The following is a 15348-nucleotide window of genomic DNA, read 5'->3' as shown; positions in this document are numbered from 1 at the left end:
ATAAATAAACTCTTTTCAAATTAAACACCAAATTTATTCAAAACAAATCTTTAATTGATTTTCGCATTGATTTTTTTTCTTTATTATAATTTAAATTTACTGATAAAATACAACTTCTATTCCCTTCGCACCAACATTTTTAATAGAATACACTTACAATAGCACATGATGACAATGCCACTCTAAAGGTTACAACATCCTGCTTATTCAAGAAAAAAACATCCATGCTAGAGCATCAGCATCGAAAAATATTGCTCAAATTCTTCATCGATCCGTGGTTTCCTTGTCCTTGATCGAGAATCTACAAGAAATAATTTCCTTGATATTCCATCCAAAATCACAATACAAAAGGAACAAGAGCAAATTAGTTACCTTGTCCATCTAGCAATCTTTGGGATGAAACTATGAAGGCATGTGGTGCGACATCATTAGAATAGATGAAGAAATCCTCGATTCCAGCATCGCCCTCAGGTTCAGGAAGCTGCCCCTCTATCCATCTGTAGACTGATTCAAGTTGTTTGGCAAAAGAATCGAGGTCGTTTGGGTCAATGTTCTTCAAACTAGACGTGGAGGGTGAATTCAAATTCATTCTCTCGGATGACTCCTCAGCTAAGTCAAGGTCTAGTGTCATGGTGGTGTGGCTAGTGTCATAGCCTTCGCTTACACTGTTACTATCGGGGTGAGATTCTTCAGGATCTTCTGATCCATCATCCCCCGGTTCTTCAGTAGCCGTCACACAGATCCAGTTAGAGGCATCGTTTGTCTCATTGGTCCCTGCAGGATCACAGCTCCTACACCGATCTCCAAACTTGTGCTTAGGAAATGGCAAAGGTGAATTCTCAAGATCACTCGTTAGTTTTCTTCTCTTGTTTAGCTCGAAACGATCAGTGAAGATGCCCTTGCTGGAGTGGAGGTCGAAAAGGAACACAAGTAGTGTAACAAGGAAAAAATTCAGTATCTCATATCAAATGCACTAATGCCAGTAAGAAAATCCCTAACTAAAATACCTTCCTTTGGGTATCTTAGACAGAATGCAAAGCGATAGAGTTTTCTCCGACTCATAAACACTAGTGACTTCAGTTTGAGACACCTAAACTTTAACCTCTCTTAACTCCATTTTTTAGTCTGATCGTTAATCAAGCACCCACACTCATCTCATTAAGCTGAATGAGCCCTAAAGCTTGGACAAACGGTAAGTAATCCGAGGTAATTTTAAAGTGATCAACCAAATTAAGTTAGGTGATGTTGTGATTTAACCCCTGTGTCTAAGTGTGTAGGAACTTAGAAGCGAAAGACGCAGCTAGTGAGAAGGACGACACGGGAGAGAGTGGGCAGGTTCGGTGCGTCCTAAAAACAAGGTGCTGTGGAAGAGTACACGGGCGAACGAGAAGGAGGCGCGTGGCATTTCCGAGAGACGAAAAATCGGAACGAAAGGTTGCTCGAGAAGGCCAGAAAATATGTTCGGATGAGCTCTATTTCGGATGGCCGAAATCACCCAAGCAAGTGGATTCGGAGCGGAAAATCCGGACCAATGTGAACAGAACCGGAGTAGAAGGTTGGGACCGAAAGTCAACAAAATGTTAACTTTTTCAGTCAGGTGCCCATACCTAATCCGGGGCGCTTGGACCCGCGGGACAGTCCAAGGGCGTCTCAGCCCTACGGAGTCACGGATGGCTGTGTCGCCCCGGTCCGAGTGCTCGGAACCTTTCGGGCCCCTAGACTAGAAACTTTATCAAAACACGATGTGGCACGATCCGTTACAACGGGAATAAAATTTTATCCTCCTCCAGGCGTCTAGAACCCTTCCAAGCACCCGAACCCTTCCAGACACCCTGATCATGGTTATAAATATAGCCCTGATCCCAATAGCTAGAAACAACTTGTAATCAATTTCTTTGTCTGTTTTACTACGGTGTGAGCTATCAACGCTGTAAGAGACTTCTCCGGCTGAAGGAGACTTTGATAGTGAGTTTTAACTGCCTTGGATTAGCAATCATCTAATTACAAACCAAGTAACATCTTTGTGCCTCTTCTTTCTTTCTTTCTAATCAATTTGTTAATTATTTTTTATACAAGTGTTAGTTTAATAAAGCTTTAAAGTTCGAGAAGAATTTTTGTTTCTTTTATTTTTGTACAGGCTTTTCACCCCCTCTAGCCGACCGCCAGGGGATCAACACAAACCCCACTAGACCTGACCTAACTTGCTCAAAATCCATCCTACTTGACTTCCTCAGTCATGTTTCCTATTGAGGTCAGAGTCAGTTCCCTGATAGCTGACAATCAATCACAATCTATGATAAAAATACTTCAACAGGGAACCTTAATGTTTTCATTCACTCAGAGAAAAAACCAGCAAGGCTACTTAGGTTTGTTTCTAAAATTCAGGGTGGAATAACATTGAGCAAACTAGAATCTAAGAATCATCTTTGCAAATCAGGATCCCTCCCCTCAACAATGACAAGATCGAAGGAAAGACTATTAAACAAAAATTTCACACACAAATGAATTAGCATTACGAGAAACCGTAGAAATCTCTTCTTGTTTCTCAGCTCTCAATATTTCAAGCAACTAGTCCTCCATGCCTCAGTTCTACAACTCATGCTACCGGACATTGCCGCTCTCTAGACTCCAGCTTCAATGTTTTGAATGAAGGCATCATCATCACTCAAATGCATAATTTATGAACAAAATGAATGGATTTGCAATTTGACTGGTCTACGTAGATTGTTCTAGCTAAGGCCACTTGATTGGGTCAATGTTTGAGTGGGCAAGCTGTCTGACCAATTGATCAAGAGTCTAACCATTGAACTAGTGATCTAGAAATCATCCGGTTGGATTTCTGATTAAGTTTCAAATTTTCAGAAAAAAGGAGAGATTTCACTTTCATTCCACTTTTCCAATATGCGAATATAAAAAAATGGATTCCATTTGTCGTTGAAAAGAAAATTACATTCAGCACCAAACACTCACGGAGCATCTGCATCAGATACCCTATTCAGATATTTTACCTTAAATTTTAGATAGGGTAGCTAAAAAATTTTTGCATCAACTTCCCTATCCATTTCCTAAATTATGCATTTATGAACCGTACTTCTCTAAATTTAGGGAATGGATTCCATTCCCTAAGCATTATAGAGGAGAGAGAAGAAATAGGGAAGCTGATATATGATGTTTTAAAAAGTGGATATCCAAATTTAATAAAGTAACTTTTTTACCCTAAATTATGTATTTTGGATAAGGAAGTTGGTGTGGATGCGCTCCTAACAAAAATGCTCATCGCGCATCTGATACGGCTGCAGATTTTACTAACCATTTGAATGTAAATCCATATTTTAACTATTCGATATTTGCAACCAGTCGAAGTCCAAAGCAGACTTCTTTTAGCAATTAGATCGTTGCAAAGAATGACCTAAAATACTGACAAAACTAAAATCTAGGCCAAAGTGTTTTCCCCAATTTTATAACAAGGAACAGATAGATCAATGAGAGTTGATCGATGCATAAAAAAAAAACAACTCGAGCAATCAAGCAAACGACAAAAAAAACAATCAATCCAAAGAGCAACCTGAAGATCGGCGAGGGATTCGGCCGCTCATCCATCGACGACGATTCACGGAGGAGGAAGCGATCGGGTTGACAACCCTCCCATCACCCAGACAGCGACACGTGTGCAGGATGGGGCTGCCGAACCAGGACAAGCAGCGGGGCCCACCAAGCGGCATATCGGGGTTGGTTATTTAAAAACTAAATTCGGGGCCCAGCAAGCAACGGCCACTTTTCCTCTTTGCCCCTTCTTGTCCCACGGCCAAATGATTGGGTAAAAAATAATAGTAGAGTTAATTGTAAAAACACCATTAATTAAAAAATAATTTCAAGTAGAACCTTTCAAATATTCAAAGACAGAGAGATGATGCACCACCAAGAGAGAACTTATACTACTCGCAATTTGCAAAGAACAAAATAAAGAGGCCACTCAATAAAGAGAAATTGCATCCAATACTTTGACTGATCATGCAAGTTTGGCTCAAAGTTGAACACAATAATTTGCCAGCTACAGATCTACTTCTCTTTTTTCTCTTTAATTAATTCTCCTGGTTGGGAACTCATGGTTCTCATGTTCTTCTGTCTACAAATATTTTAACTTAGATAATGTTGAAATGATCACTGAGAAGATCAGAATCAAGCTTTGAAAACCCTAATGCCTTACAGTGGTTTCTGACTTCCTGCCGCTTTCCTGGTCAACCATTGCTGCAAGCAAATAATGTTTTGAGTCTGAACTCTGAAGCTTGTCTCTCTGTTCAAACTGAATATTGTCCGATAAACTATCTTATTGTTTTTGAATGTTGATGTTTTAAGACTTTAAATCAGGCAACAATGGCCACCTTGTATCTTCTTCCACTAAGATTTTATTTGAATTAAATCACAGAATTTTCTGCAATCGATCGCTGAAGATGCCGACTTTGTATGGAATCACCAAACGATCGCACTGGAATTCTTACCCAAAATGGTGCTTCAATTTCGTGAATTCCTCCTGAAAATTGAGCTTCTGAGATGCCTACCGGAGGATGCTGGAGAAGCTTCCGAGCTCGGCCTCGATGGCCTGAAGAATGAGAGGAAGTTGCGGAGGGACCGGAAGATGCCCCCACTCTCCCTCGGCGTGCTGCGCCTTGAGGTCCATGAGATCCTTCTTGGTGCTCCGTCGTTGGTGAATCCACCGTCCATCTCAGTGTAAACAAGAGGGAATTCATGGTCCCCTGCTCGCCTGCCGCCGGCGAACCTCCCTACAGCGAAGCCTCCGCCGGGAAGCCTCCATATGGTTAGCCCGACGGTCTCTTCGTCGTTGCCGGATATCTCAGGCTGTTCGTCGAGTTCGTCCGCCGGCATCTCGTGCCGGCAAACGGGGCACGAGTTCCGCATCGAAAGCCAAGGCAAAATGCAATCTTGGTGATAGATGTGCTTGCAGGGCATCTCCCGGGCCTCAGCTCCGAGCTTGAAGGGGTCCATGCAGATGGCGCAATGGCAATCTTTCCCAATGTGATCATCGACGATCTCTACCGTAGGCATTGACTCTATGGCGGTCTTCGAGGCCGGCGGGTGCTCCCAAGGCCTCTCGCGACCTGTTCCGTTGATCTCGATCTGAGCAAGCTGCTGGAGGAGGCGGTCAAAGCCCGACCCCATCAGGAAATCAGAAATGCTTTCCGGCAAGGGGCGGAGACCGGAGCCGGAGCCATCGTCGTAGTACAGCTCGAAGCTGTTGGAGGCGGCGGCCGCGCCTTCTTCATCGTGACCGCCTTGGGAAGGACTGCGAAGGACGATGACGGGGTTGAAAGGGGACGACCGGTCCCCGGCCGATCCATGGCGGTTGCGGCGGAATCTGAGCTGGGAGGTCCGTGATGGCGGAGGAGCCGTAACGGAACCGTCTGTGCCAAGGCCTGGGGAGGGGATCTGTCGGCGACCGGGAGAGCCAGCGGGGGGGATGCGCGGAGGGGGAGATGAAACTTCCTCAAGGAACCCGCCGTCGCAGTCGGGGCAAACGATGACGTCCTCTCGCCGCACCCGGACAAAGCGGCTACAGCGGTAGCACCAATACGACGGCGTCGCCGCCCAGGAAGAAGGCATGAAATCGATGGAAAACAACGACAAAGATCCAATCTTTAACTCCAAGACGAACCAAAAATGGAAACAAAGCCTCCAAATTCCAAATCTGAAAGAAATGGATCGAACGAAGAACCACAAACTCTTCAAGAAAAAAGGGAAATGGACAATATTGCTAGCTGAATTCGCGATCGAAGAATTTCGAGGATGAAAGCAGAGCCAGAAATAGAGCTGGAGATGGATAGGGAGGTGGGATTTGGGGACGGTAAGAGAGAGGAATTGGGGCTTTTTATGGTGTGCTTAGAGAAGCATGAAGCATCAATGGCGGATCCTCGTGAACCAAGACCTACATTAGACGATTCCGTCGTCGACGTCGTTACCTATCGTATCTACGTGGCACGGTCCTATTCGAGAATAAAACTAAAGCCGTCAAGGTGACAAACGTTGACTTTATTCTATGGTCAAAGTCAAGACAAAGGAGCTGATGTCGCCTGTGGGTCCCACAATGTCTCCGCTTAGAATTAGGCCTGATTTAAAGAGTGATAATTCGAAGAAAAGGATAAAATTTTATAATTTAAAGAAGTTAAATTGCCGAGTTTTTGTGATTTGAATAAATGATTGATAGGCACGATCGATAAACAAATAGATTTGCAACATCTGGTGATTTGACTTGCAGATTGCGTGGTTGACTTCTCATTTAGGCACTGATCGATCCTCGCCGGCGGTGATCGTACCACGACATGCAGCTCAAGCCGACGAGCACCTCGACCACGGCCGCCTCCGTCTTGTCGCCGTCGGCGAAGTGCAGCGTCTGTAGCATCAGAGTCCGAGGCCGCGTGCAGAGCTGCTGCTCCCGCTCCATGCTACGCTGCTCCTGCCACCGCACCGTGTCGTGTGCCACAGGCGCTAGCCACTCTAGGATCGCCGCCACCGCCTCCTTCCACCCCTCCGCCAGCGAGTCATCCCCCGCCGCCGGCAACCCCGCGCCCTCCCTCCTCCAACAATCCCTCAGCTTCGTCCTCACCGCCGACCTCATCCCAGACGGCAGCATCTCGTACAATTCATCTCTCTCCGACTGCTCCGCCGCCGCTGACGCCACTCTGTTTCGTTCTTGATACAACTTCTCCGCGGCCAAGATCACGTTGGCGTACCGCAACGCGAGCCCCGACCCGCCGACGGTGGTCGGGCTCTCTTTGAGGAATTTCTTCAGACGGTCGAAGGGCGTTTCTTGTGCGCCGATTCCCGGCGGCGTGCTCAGGATCGGAGAAGAGTTCCGAAGAAACGGAAGGTGCTGCGGCACCACACGCCGCTCCAGCGGACCCGACGAGTGCTTGCAGGGGTTATTGGGATTGAATTGGCCGGAAGACGGCAAACCAAGAACGTACAAGCCGAAGACGGAGCAGATTCTGGCGAAGACGGTGATGACGGCGCGGAGCATGAGCTCAACAACCTTGTCGAAGGTCTTGTTCCATAAAGATTCCTCCTTTAGCCGGCGAATCATATGCTCATGCGACCGGAGCTTGAAGTGAACCGAGTCGGGCACCGGCATCGGTTTCTGGACGAGAATCGGACCGCTGTGCCGGCGCCACTGCTTCTGCGTGCGCTTCTCCTCCGCCTCCATCTCATTAAGAGCTTCCATCTCCGCGTACAGCCGCGACGTCGCCGCCACGTACCGCTCCATCCGCTTCACCCGTTTCTCCGTCCGCTTCGCGGTGGAGCCGAGGCCGAGGCGGTCGAGGTCGGCGGCAGCCCGAGCGTCGATGAGGAAAGAGAACACGCCGCCGGCCTTGAGGTTGGCGTAGAAGCGGTCGAAGGAGCGGAGCAGGGGGTCGCGGCAGCGTGGCGCGAGGCGGGAGACGGCGGCCGCGGCCAAGTCGAGGTCGCCTACAATCTCGGCGCAGGCGAGGCGGAGCAGAAAAATCTGATCTTTGGAGGTCAAGTAGGCGACGCCAGGGGAGCGCATGTCGGCGCGGAGGCGGCGGACTTCGTCCTCGGCTAGGGATCTGTGGAGGGATACGAGGCGAGACATGGCAGAGGCGGCCTCGAAGGCGAGGATTCCGACGACGGGGCGCTGCGGGCAGCGGAGCCGGAGGTCGGCGACCACCTTGGGAACGCCCATATTGTGCTTTCAGGCGAGGTGAAGCTTTATCGTAATGGATCGAAAATGAGTTTGTGGAAGATGGCGAATGGGAAAAGGGGGAGGGGTATAAGAGGGGAATGTGATGAAATGCCGGCCATGTCCATTTCCGGGAGCTTTCTCCTCGTGTGGAAGGCGGCGGACGCGCTTGCGAGATTTCAGACGAATCTTGCGGTTGCGGAGGAGGAAACATTTCATTTCAACCCTCCATTTGTAACTTTTCTCGCAATACTCCGCGGCATTTCAAATTAAATCAAAATTCTTTATATTTGAAAAATTGAAAGACAAAAAAAAAAAAGGGATATGAGATAATTATCATTGGAAAAAAAATTGAGTTATTGGACTGACATAATAAGCTAATAAGTAATAACTACCCCTACAACAACTTGATAAAAATTTATTTATTTATTCAATATATATAACATCAAATAAATAAGCTTAAATTTGAAACACATATTTATCAATATTTATAAATAAAATTTTAAATTGATCAAATAAATTTAAGTTTTAATAAATATTTTAAAACTTAGACGTTGTCATCGCCACTCAATGTTCCGAGACGAAATATCTACCCAAATCCTCTTGTCCGCTAAAAGCGGATCAGGTTCTAGTCCACTATACTGATTGAAGGGATTCAATGGTCCTTATCGGCTAAATAGATAGAAATAATTAAATCCTTCTAATAACTACTCCTGGTCCAAGGACGGACTAGGACAAGCAGATCACCTGGGCGGATGGACGTGTTGGTAAACTAATATAGTTAATTAGCTAGGGTCTTTATTAAGAGGTAGTTCAAGGTGGGCCAACCGTGAACCGACTCGACAAAGAAATCGGTCGACGTCAACCAATCGTTTGAAAACTTATTTTTATTTTTTTTAATATGTAAAATATATAAATTTTATTTTCTTATAGAAAAGAACATCAATCGATTTAGTTTTGACCATGGGAGTTGAAGCAGTGGTAAAAGGGGCATACCAAGGTTAAGTCAGAGGTAGAAAAGGTGGTCGATATGGAAGTCAAAGTTATGGCGATTAAAGTTAAGATGATCAATGTCAGGGAATCAACGGGCTCATCAAATTTAGCTGAGTGAAAGTCGACGTCAACTGCCAGTCAAGGGGCTCATCTGAGTAGATCACTTTTCTGGCCAGGATCATTATAGAAATAACATCAGATGCTCACAACTGACGAGGTGAATGCTAGGCCGACCAGAGCGCTTGTCCGGTCGGACAAGAAACAACCTACTGCACCGAGTGATTATGGAGAAGAGCCTTGAGCGACCGGACGAGGAATCCTAGCTGAGAGGCTCACCCACTCGACCAAAGCAGCGGGATCCTCACATATCTAGTAATATCCTTTTGGGAGGTAGTGCCGCTGACAACAGGGCATGGTCAATAGGCAAATCATACGACAGAGGCTTCTACTGTCATGTCAGAGATTTGCACACCCTGTTAAGATATGATGTCGGAGACACTTTCCTTATATGTATTTTCGTAGGATAGTTGGAAAATATGTTTGTGCCTTGAGAAGATGCACATCACTTACTGGAGCACTATATAAAGAGGAGGGTGTCATGCCGGTGAAGGTATATGATATATGTTATTTGTGCTTGTGCTCTCATTGCTGCTACATTGCTCCACCATTTTTCTACTATTCTAGTGGCTGACTTAAGTGTCGAAGGGCCAACGCCGGGGACCCCTTCCCTAACCTGACACTGACGTTCATTGTGTTGCAGAGTGGAGAGAGTCTTCACGCGGTTAACCAAGGAGCCACATCCCCAGCCAACCATCCTTACCATTTTCGGATAGGATCATATTGGCATCATCTATGGGAAAGTAACCTGTATCCGAGATGTGGAGATGGAGGATGTTGGAGGACTGACGATTGTGACCTGACAAAAGAGGAGTTGGACATGCTGATACAAGCCCGAACTGGCAAGATGGTGGAGTAACAACAGTAGGCGATGGCCAAGGGCCAATTAAATGAACCCGCGATGTCAATAGCGAGATAGTAGGCCAGATATAGAGATCGACGAAGAATATATCCATTCGGGGACAAAACAAGAAGCCGACCGACACATACGGGGATACGCCAAATGCGTCGATTCCCTTTCATCGAGCGTTGTTCCACACTTCTTCAAAGGAACAAGGCCGAACGGATAGGGAGCAAAGATTCTCCTCGGACGACGTGCTCATCTGGGACAGACAGAAGGGAAAGGCACCAAGGATCGATAACTTTCCCGAATGGATCAACCGACAGTTTTCTCAGGGGATCCTAGATGACCCACTACCCCAACGTTATACTCCATTGACGATCGAGGAATACAATGGGACAACCGATCCAGAGGACCATCTGATCAGGTTTGACAACACGAACGCACTCCATCAGTACACTGATGGAGTGAAGTATCAAGTCTTCCTCACCATCCTCTTGGGATCAGCATAACGATGGTTTAGACAACTACCGATCGGATCAATTCACAACTTCAAGGATTTTGGAACAGTGTTCCTGCATCATTTTGTCAGCAGTCGCCACCACCAGAAGACGAGCATTAATTTGTTTACTGTGAAGCAAGGGCCCAAAGCGGTTCAACCAAGTGGTCATGGATATCCCATCGGTCACCCCCAGAGGTATTGGTAAATGTCTTCTCGCAGGGGCTTAATGAAGGGGAATTATTTAGTTCACTCATATGGAGGCTGCCAAAAGATTTCGATCACCTGCTCAGGCGCGCCACCGAATATATCAATGTGGAGGAGACCCAAGCGGCATGAAGGAAGAAAGTGCCCGCCGATTAGACTGCTCCCCATGAACGACGGCCGACCAATAACCATTAGCAACCAAAGGGTCCCCGATCAAGAGCAACACAGTCGCACCAGGAGCCCTAAGCCCATGCAGTGCAACATGTGGGAGCAGAGCGGCCGAAGGCTACAAAAGCAGGTCGTGGGCACCATTGTTTTGCTCATACCATCGCTCGGCGACACACAACACATGGGACTGCTATGACCTGAGGCCAGTTTTAAGCCGACCGATTCCTCTGGGATATTATCGTTATTCACCTTCTCCCGATCGGCATCATCGATGTCGATTAGATGGGTAAAGGGGAGAAGAGAGGCCGACAACTGAGCAGTGTCAACGTCAACCTCAACGAAAAGGAAATACAAGTCCTGCTCGTGCTCTTGCTTAGCGGGCTTGACCTTCGACCCGGGAGGAGGAAAACTGAAGCAATGCAGTTCGGGGCAAGATCATAATGATCATCGAAAGACCAACCGACGATGATTCCAACTGAGCAAGAAAGTCGCACGCCCAACGATTGGAGATACATGCTGTGGGATGCAACAAGGAGAAGGCCGGTGAACTAGATGTTGGACCCCGTGGTAGTTTTGATGTGATCAACTAAGTTGGTTAGGTCCTGCTGTGTTTGATCCCTATGTCTGAGTATGCAGGAGCTTAGGAGCACAGTGAGTCGAGCGGAAGGCGCAGCTGACGAGAAGGGGCCGACGGGCTCAGTGCGTCCGAAGGGCGAGAGGCTGCGGAAGAGTACTCGGTGGGCGTGAAGGCGTCGCGGCGTTCGAGGGGCGTGAGCCGGACGGAAGGCGCTCGAGGAGGGAATTGGGTTGGGTGAGCCTATTCGGTTGGCCGCAATCACCCAAAAGAACGGAGCTTCGGAAAAGAGAAGAAGAAATTTATTGTGGCAGAAGTTACGAGCTTGAAGGCGCCTTAAACAAGCTTGAAGGCGCCCTTGAAGGCACCTTCAAGCCTATTAGGCCTTCCAGGTCGATTTGACCGTTTGCGTGCGGATAAAGTTTTATCCGGACAAAGCTGAGCGCCTTGAACCTTGTTGGGCGCCTTGGACCTCGGGATAAACTTTCAGGAGCTATAAAAGGCCCCTGGAGCTAGGAATTCAACAACAACTCAAGCAATCAATGACTCAATTCCTAGCAACATTTTAGTGAAGAGGTGAAGGTAAACGGAGATGCGATAAACTGTGAATAAGGACTTGGACATAGCACCCTAGGGGGTTCTGAACCAGGTAAATGATCACGTCTCTTTTTTTATGTTTACTTTTATTTTTGTTTAATGTGTGTGTCCTTGTTAAGTCATTAACAAGAGAAATAGTTTGTTTTATTTTCAGATACGTCATTCACCCCTCCCCTCTATTGGTCCGAACAATTGCTCAGCACCAACAAGTGGTATCATGTGTGACCGCTCAGAAGGACTAACCGCCAACTCAAACTTGATCGAGGATGGTTGGGTAACATCCATCCCCAAGTTTGAGGAGACTTCGCTTTGGAAGCACAAAATGGAGGTATTTTTAAAGCGGATTTTGATATTCTTATTACAATGAAATATGGTTTTAAGAAGCCCAAAGACAATTGAGCAAGAAGGAGCAAGCGTTTACAAAGAAGCAGGAGTTCACACACCTGGGCTCTTCTTGTACAGGAGGTAATCGGATCGAAAGCTACGACTCGTGAAAGATCTACGGGAGAAATTCACAGGCTTCACGAAGGTACTCGAAGCTAGCGAAGCGCGACATCCTCGGAACCCGTTAACGAACCTCCGAATGAACACCGGCGAGAAGGTAGCGCAACTCCAAGCACGGATCAAGGAGCTGATAACGCAACTGACGAATCTCGGTGAAACGGTAACGAACCGAGACTCCATCCGATACGCGCTCAACGCCTTCCCGAGGACTCCGGAATGGGCGTCCTTAGTAGATGCTTACTACATCTCTAAGGACCTTGAGGTAAGTACCTTAGAAAGTTTGTTTTCTACCTTTGAACTTCACGAGTCTCGGATTGCAGAGCCTAAAGAAGTAGTGAAGTCAAACCTCGACGTCGCCCTACAAGCAAAGAGGGACGATCCCGATTCCTAAGCTTCGATCGACGAATCCGAAGCGGCACTACTGGTAAGACGGTTTAATAAATTTGTAAATTCTAACAAATTTAGATTGCAGTTGAAAAAGCTCCAGCGAAAGAAAAGGGTGGTTTGTTGCTACAATTGCAACGAAGAAGGACATATCAAAGATGACTGTCCAAAACTGAAGAGCAAAAGTAAGGAAAGGAGCAAGAAGCCCACTCGACCCAAACACAATCTAAAGGCCACGTGGGATGATTCGTCGTCCTCCGACTCCGAAGTCGAAGAATTCTCGGGACTATCACTGATGGCCAACCATCAGCTAGAAGAAATGTCCAGCTCAGAAATGAGCATAGATGAAGGGGGAGGAACATCAGAAGGAGAAAACAATGATGAAGGGGGAGCATCGCAAGATGAGGTAAGTAAGGTACGTTCCCTAAACTCTAAACAGTCTTTTGAGTTTATTAAAGCCGATCCGTGGTTAGAATAGGGGACCCCCATTACGAGGGGTCAATGTCACGCAGAGTCAAAGGCCGGTGGCCGACCGGAGAAGGATGAGTCGGCCTCCCGACCGGTCGACCGATGAACATCCGATAATAAAAAGGCGCCCTGACAGGGATCGGGGTTCCGACGCTCGATTGAACAGTAACGAAGGGCCGAGCGGACGTCATGATCGTCCGAAGGCAATGTAACATACTGCTAGTAGTCCCTATATAACATCTTACCGAAGATTTCCCCAGCAGGCCGATGAAGAGGAATGCTGGCCGGACGGACGCCTCGTCCCGCCGGCCAGACGGACGCCCTGGCCTGTGGTCGGTAAAGAAGGACAAGAACATCTTATGACAGCTGTCAAGTCCTATGGCTAGGCCATACTCCAAGTCTGACAACGAGGTGTTCTGTTGTCCCATCGAAGACGTGCTTGGACTGTAGCAGTATGACGTCAGGTAAGCTTTCTGACAGACACATACCGAGGTATGGGCTGCGGACACGTATGCGCCTCGGTGGACGTGCAGGAGCTCTTTCACCGCTCTATATAAAGAGCCTTATACTTCGCCGGAGGTACGCGTTGGACACCTTTGGAGCCACTTTTTTCACTACTTGCTTGCCTGACTTGAGCGTCGGAGGGTCGCCGCCGGGAACCCCTTCCCGGCCCGACTTCTGTGCAGGTTCGCCGGAAGTTCGTGCGACCCGTCGGAGATCTACGTCAGCGACTCGGAGAGTGCCACGTGCCCAGCGTCCGTTGATTCAGCTTTCGGACAGGATCAAATTGGCGCTGTCTGTGGGAACGCTCCTGCATCCGATCGGAAGAGACGGATGAAGCTGGACGACCACACATGGTGATGCTCTCCGTGGAGAAACTTGACGCTCTGATAGAGGCAAGAGTAGCTAGGCTCGTGGAGCAATAGGAGCAGAGGGCTCAAGTAAAAGGATAACGCAGCAGGCCGCCTCCACCTCTGGGGGGGCCGAGCGGCCATGGAGGACCGACCGGGAAGTTTCGCCATCCTCCTAGCCTTGATAAATTTCGACGAGTACATTGTATTCACCTCGCTCCACGGGTATTCGGGAGCTGAGAAATTGAGTCAGATCTTATGCTAATCGGCAGGTTAGTCTTTCAGATATAGTTTCTTTCGGGCATAGAATTCATCGTAATTTTCCGAAAGAAGGCCCGTGCCGATCGGCCGGGCGTATATCATCGGAGCCAAGCGCTCGACAATGAAGGCCCCGAGCCATTCGACCGGAGGTATAATATCCGAGCCAAGCGCTCGATAACGAAGGCCCTGAGCCGTTCGGCCGAAGGTATAGTATCCGAGCCAAAGGCTCGACAATGAAGGCCCCGAGCCATTCGGCCGGAGGTATAATATCCGAGCCAAGCGCTCGACGAAGAAGGCCCCGAGCCGTTCGGCCGGAGGTATAATATCCGAGCCAAGCGCTCGATGACGAAGGCCCCGAGCCGTTCGGCCGGAGGTATAATAACCGAGCCAAGCGCTCGATGACGAAGGCCCCGAGCCGTTCCGGCCGGAGGTATAATAACTGAGCCAAGCTCTCGACAAAGAAGGCCCCGAGCCGTTCGGCCGGAGGTATAATAACTGAGCCAAGCTCTCGACTATGAAGGCCCCGAGCCGTTCGGCCGGAGGTATAGTATCCGAGCCAAAGGCTCGACAATGAAGGCCCCGAGCCGTTCGGCCGGATGTATAGTATTCGAGCCAAGCGCTCGATGCCGAAGGCCAGGAGTACAGTATCTGAGCCCAGCGCTCGACAAAGAAGACCCCGAGCCGTTCGGCCGAGAGTATGTTATCCGAGCCAAGCGCTCGACGAAGAAGACCCCGAGCCGTTCGGCCGGGAGTACGTTATCCGAGCTGGGTGAAAGGTGCGCTAAATGTAAATTTATATACATTTCGGTCGCCTATGTCCTTGTAATGCAGGAAGCAAAATTATAAAGATGGCAAATATCTTCGCCGACCGGCTGTGTTAAAAGTAGCCTTAAAGGCCGTCGAGCTCCGACGTTAAATATCGAGAGACGAGCCGGCGTCTATAAACGTCCGAGCGGAAGACCGTCGAGCTCCGACGTTAAATATCGAGAGACGAGCCGGCGTCTATAAACGTCCGAGCGGAAGATCGTCGAGCTCCGACGTTAAATATCGAGAGACGAGCCAGCGTCTATAAATCATCCGAGTGGAAGACCGTCGAGCTCCGACGTTAAATATCGAGAGACGTTCCGCTCGGCTTAGTACCCAAAGGTACATCAACATCAAGCAAACAACTTC

The 15348-nt window shown here is 48.1% G+C and overlaps 3 protein-coding genes across 3 annotated transcripts; all 3 read right to left on the bottom strand.

Annotated features, from left to right (window-relative positions):
• Positions 1-163: 163 nt before the first annotated feature.
• LOC122008730 lies at positions 164-3844 on the bottom strand. Its single transcript, XM_042564564.1, has 3 exons — positions 3566-3844; positions 373-902; positions 164-301 (listed from the first exon to the last, which is right to left on the bottom strand). Exons 1-3 carry the CDS (start codon positions 3598-3600, stop codon positions 228-230), a joined length of 639 nt encoding a protein of 212 aa, XP_042420498.1. The 5' UTR covers positions 3601-3844; the 3' UTR covers positions 164-227.
• A 133-nt stretch (positions 3845-3977) lies between these two features.
• Positions 3978-5909, bottom strand: LOC122008729 (probable E3 ubiquitin-protein ligase RHC2A). Its single transcript, XM_042564563.1, has one exon. The coding sequence runs from the start codon at positions 5617-5619 to the stop codon at positions 4513-4515; it is 1107 nt and encodes a 368-aa protein (XP_042420497.1). The 5' UTR covers positions 5620-5909; the 3' UTR covers positions 3978-4512.
• A 383-nt stretch (positions 5910-6292) lies between these two features.
• LOC122010738 (protein PSK SIMULATOR 1-like) lies at positions 6293-7714 on the bottom strand. Its single transcript, XM_042567230.1, has one exon. It carries the CDS (start codon positions 7712-7714, stop codon positions 6293-6295), a length of 1422 nt encoding a protein of 473 aa, XP_042423164.1.
• Positions 7715-15348: the final 7634 nt, after the last annotated feature.

The sequence above is a fragment of the Zingiber officinale genome, chromosome 8A (assembly GCF_018446385.1).
Source record: "Zingiber officinale cultivar Zhangliang chromosome 8A, Zo_v1.1, whole genome shotgun sequence".
In the NCBI taxonomy this organism is placed as follows: Eukaryota; Viridiplantae; Streptophyta; class Magnoliopsida; order Zingiberales; family Zingiberaceae; genus Zingiber; species Zingiber officinale.
This window is presented reverse-complemented; position numbering and strand designations above follow the sequence as displayed.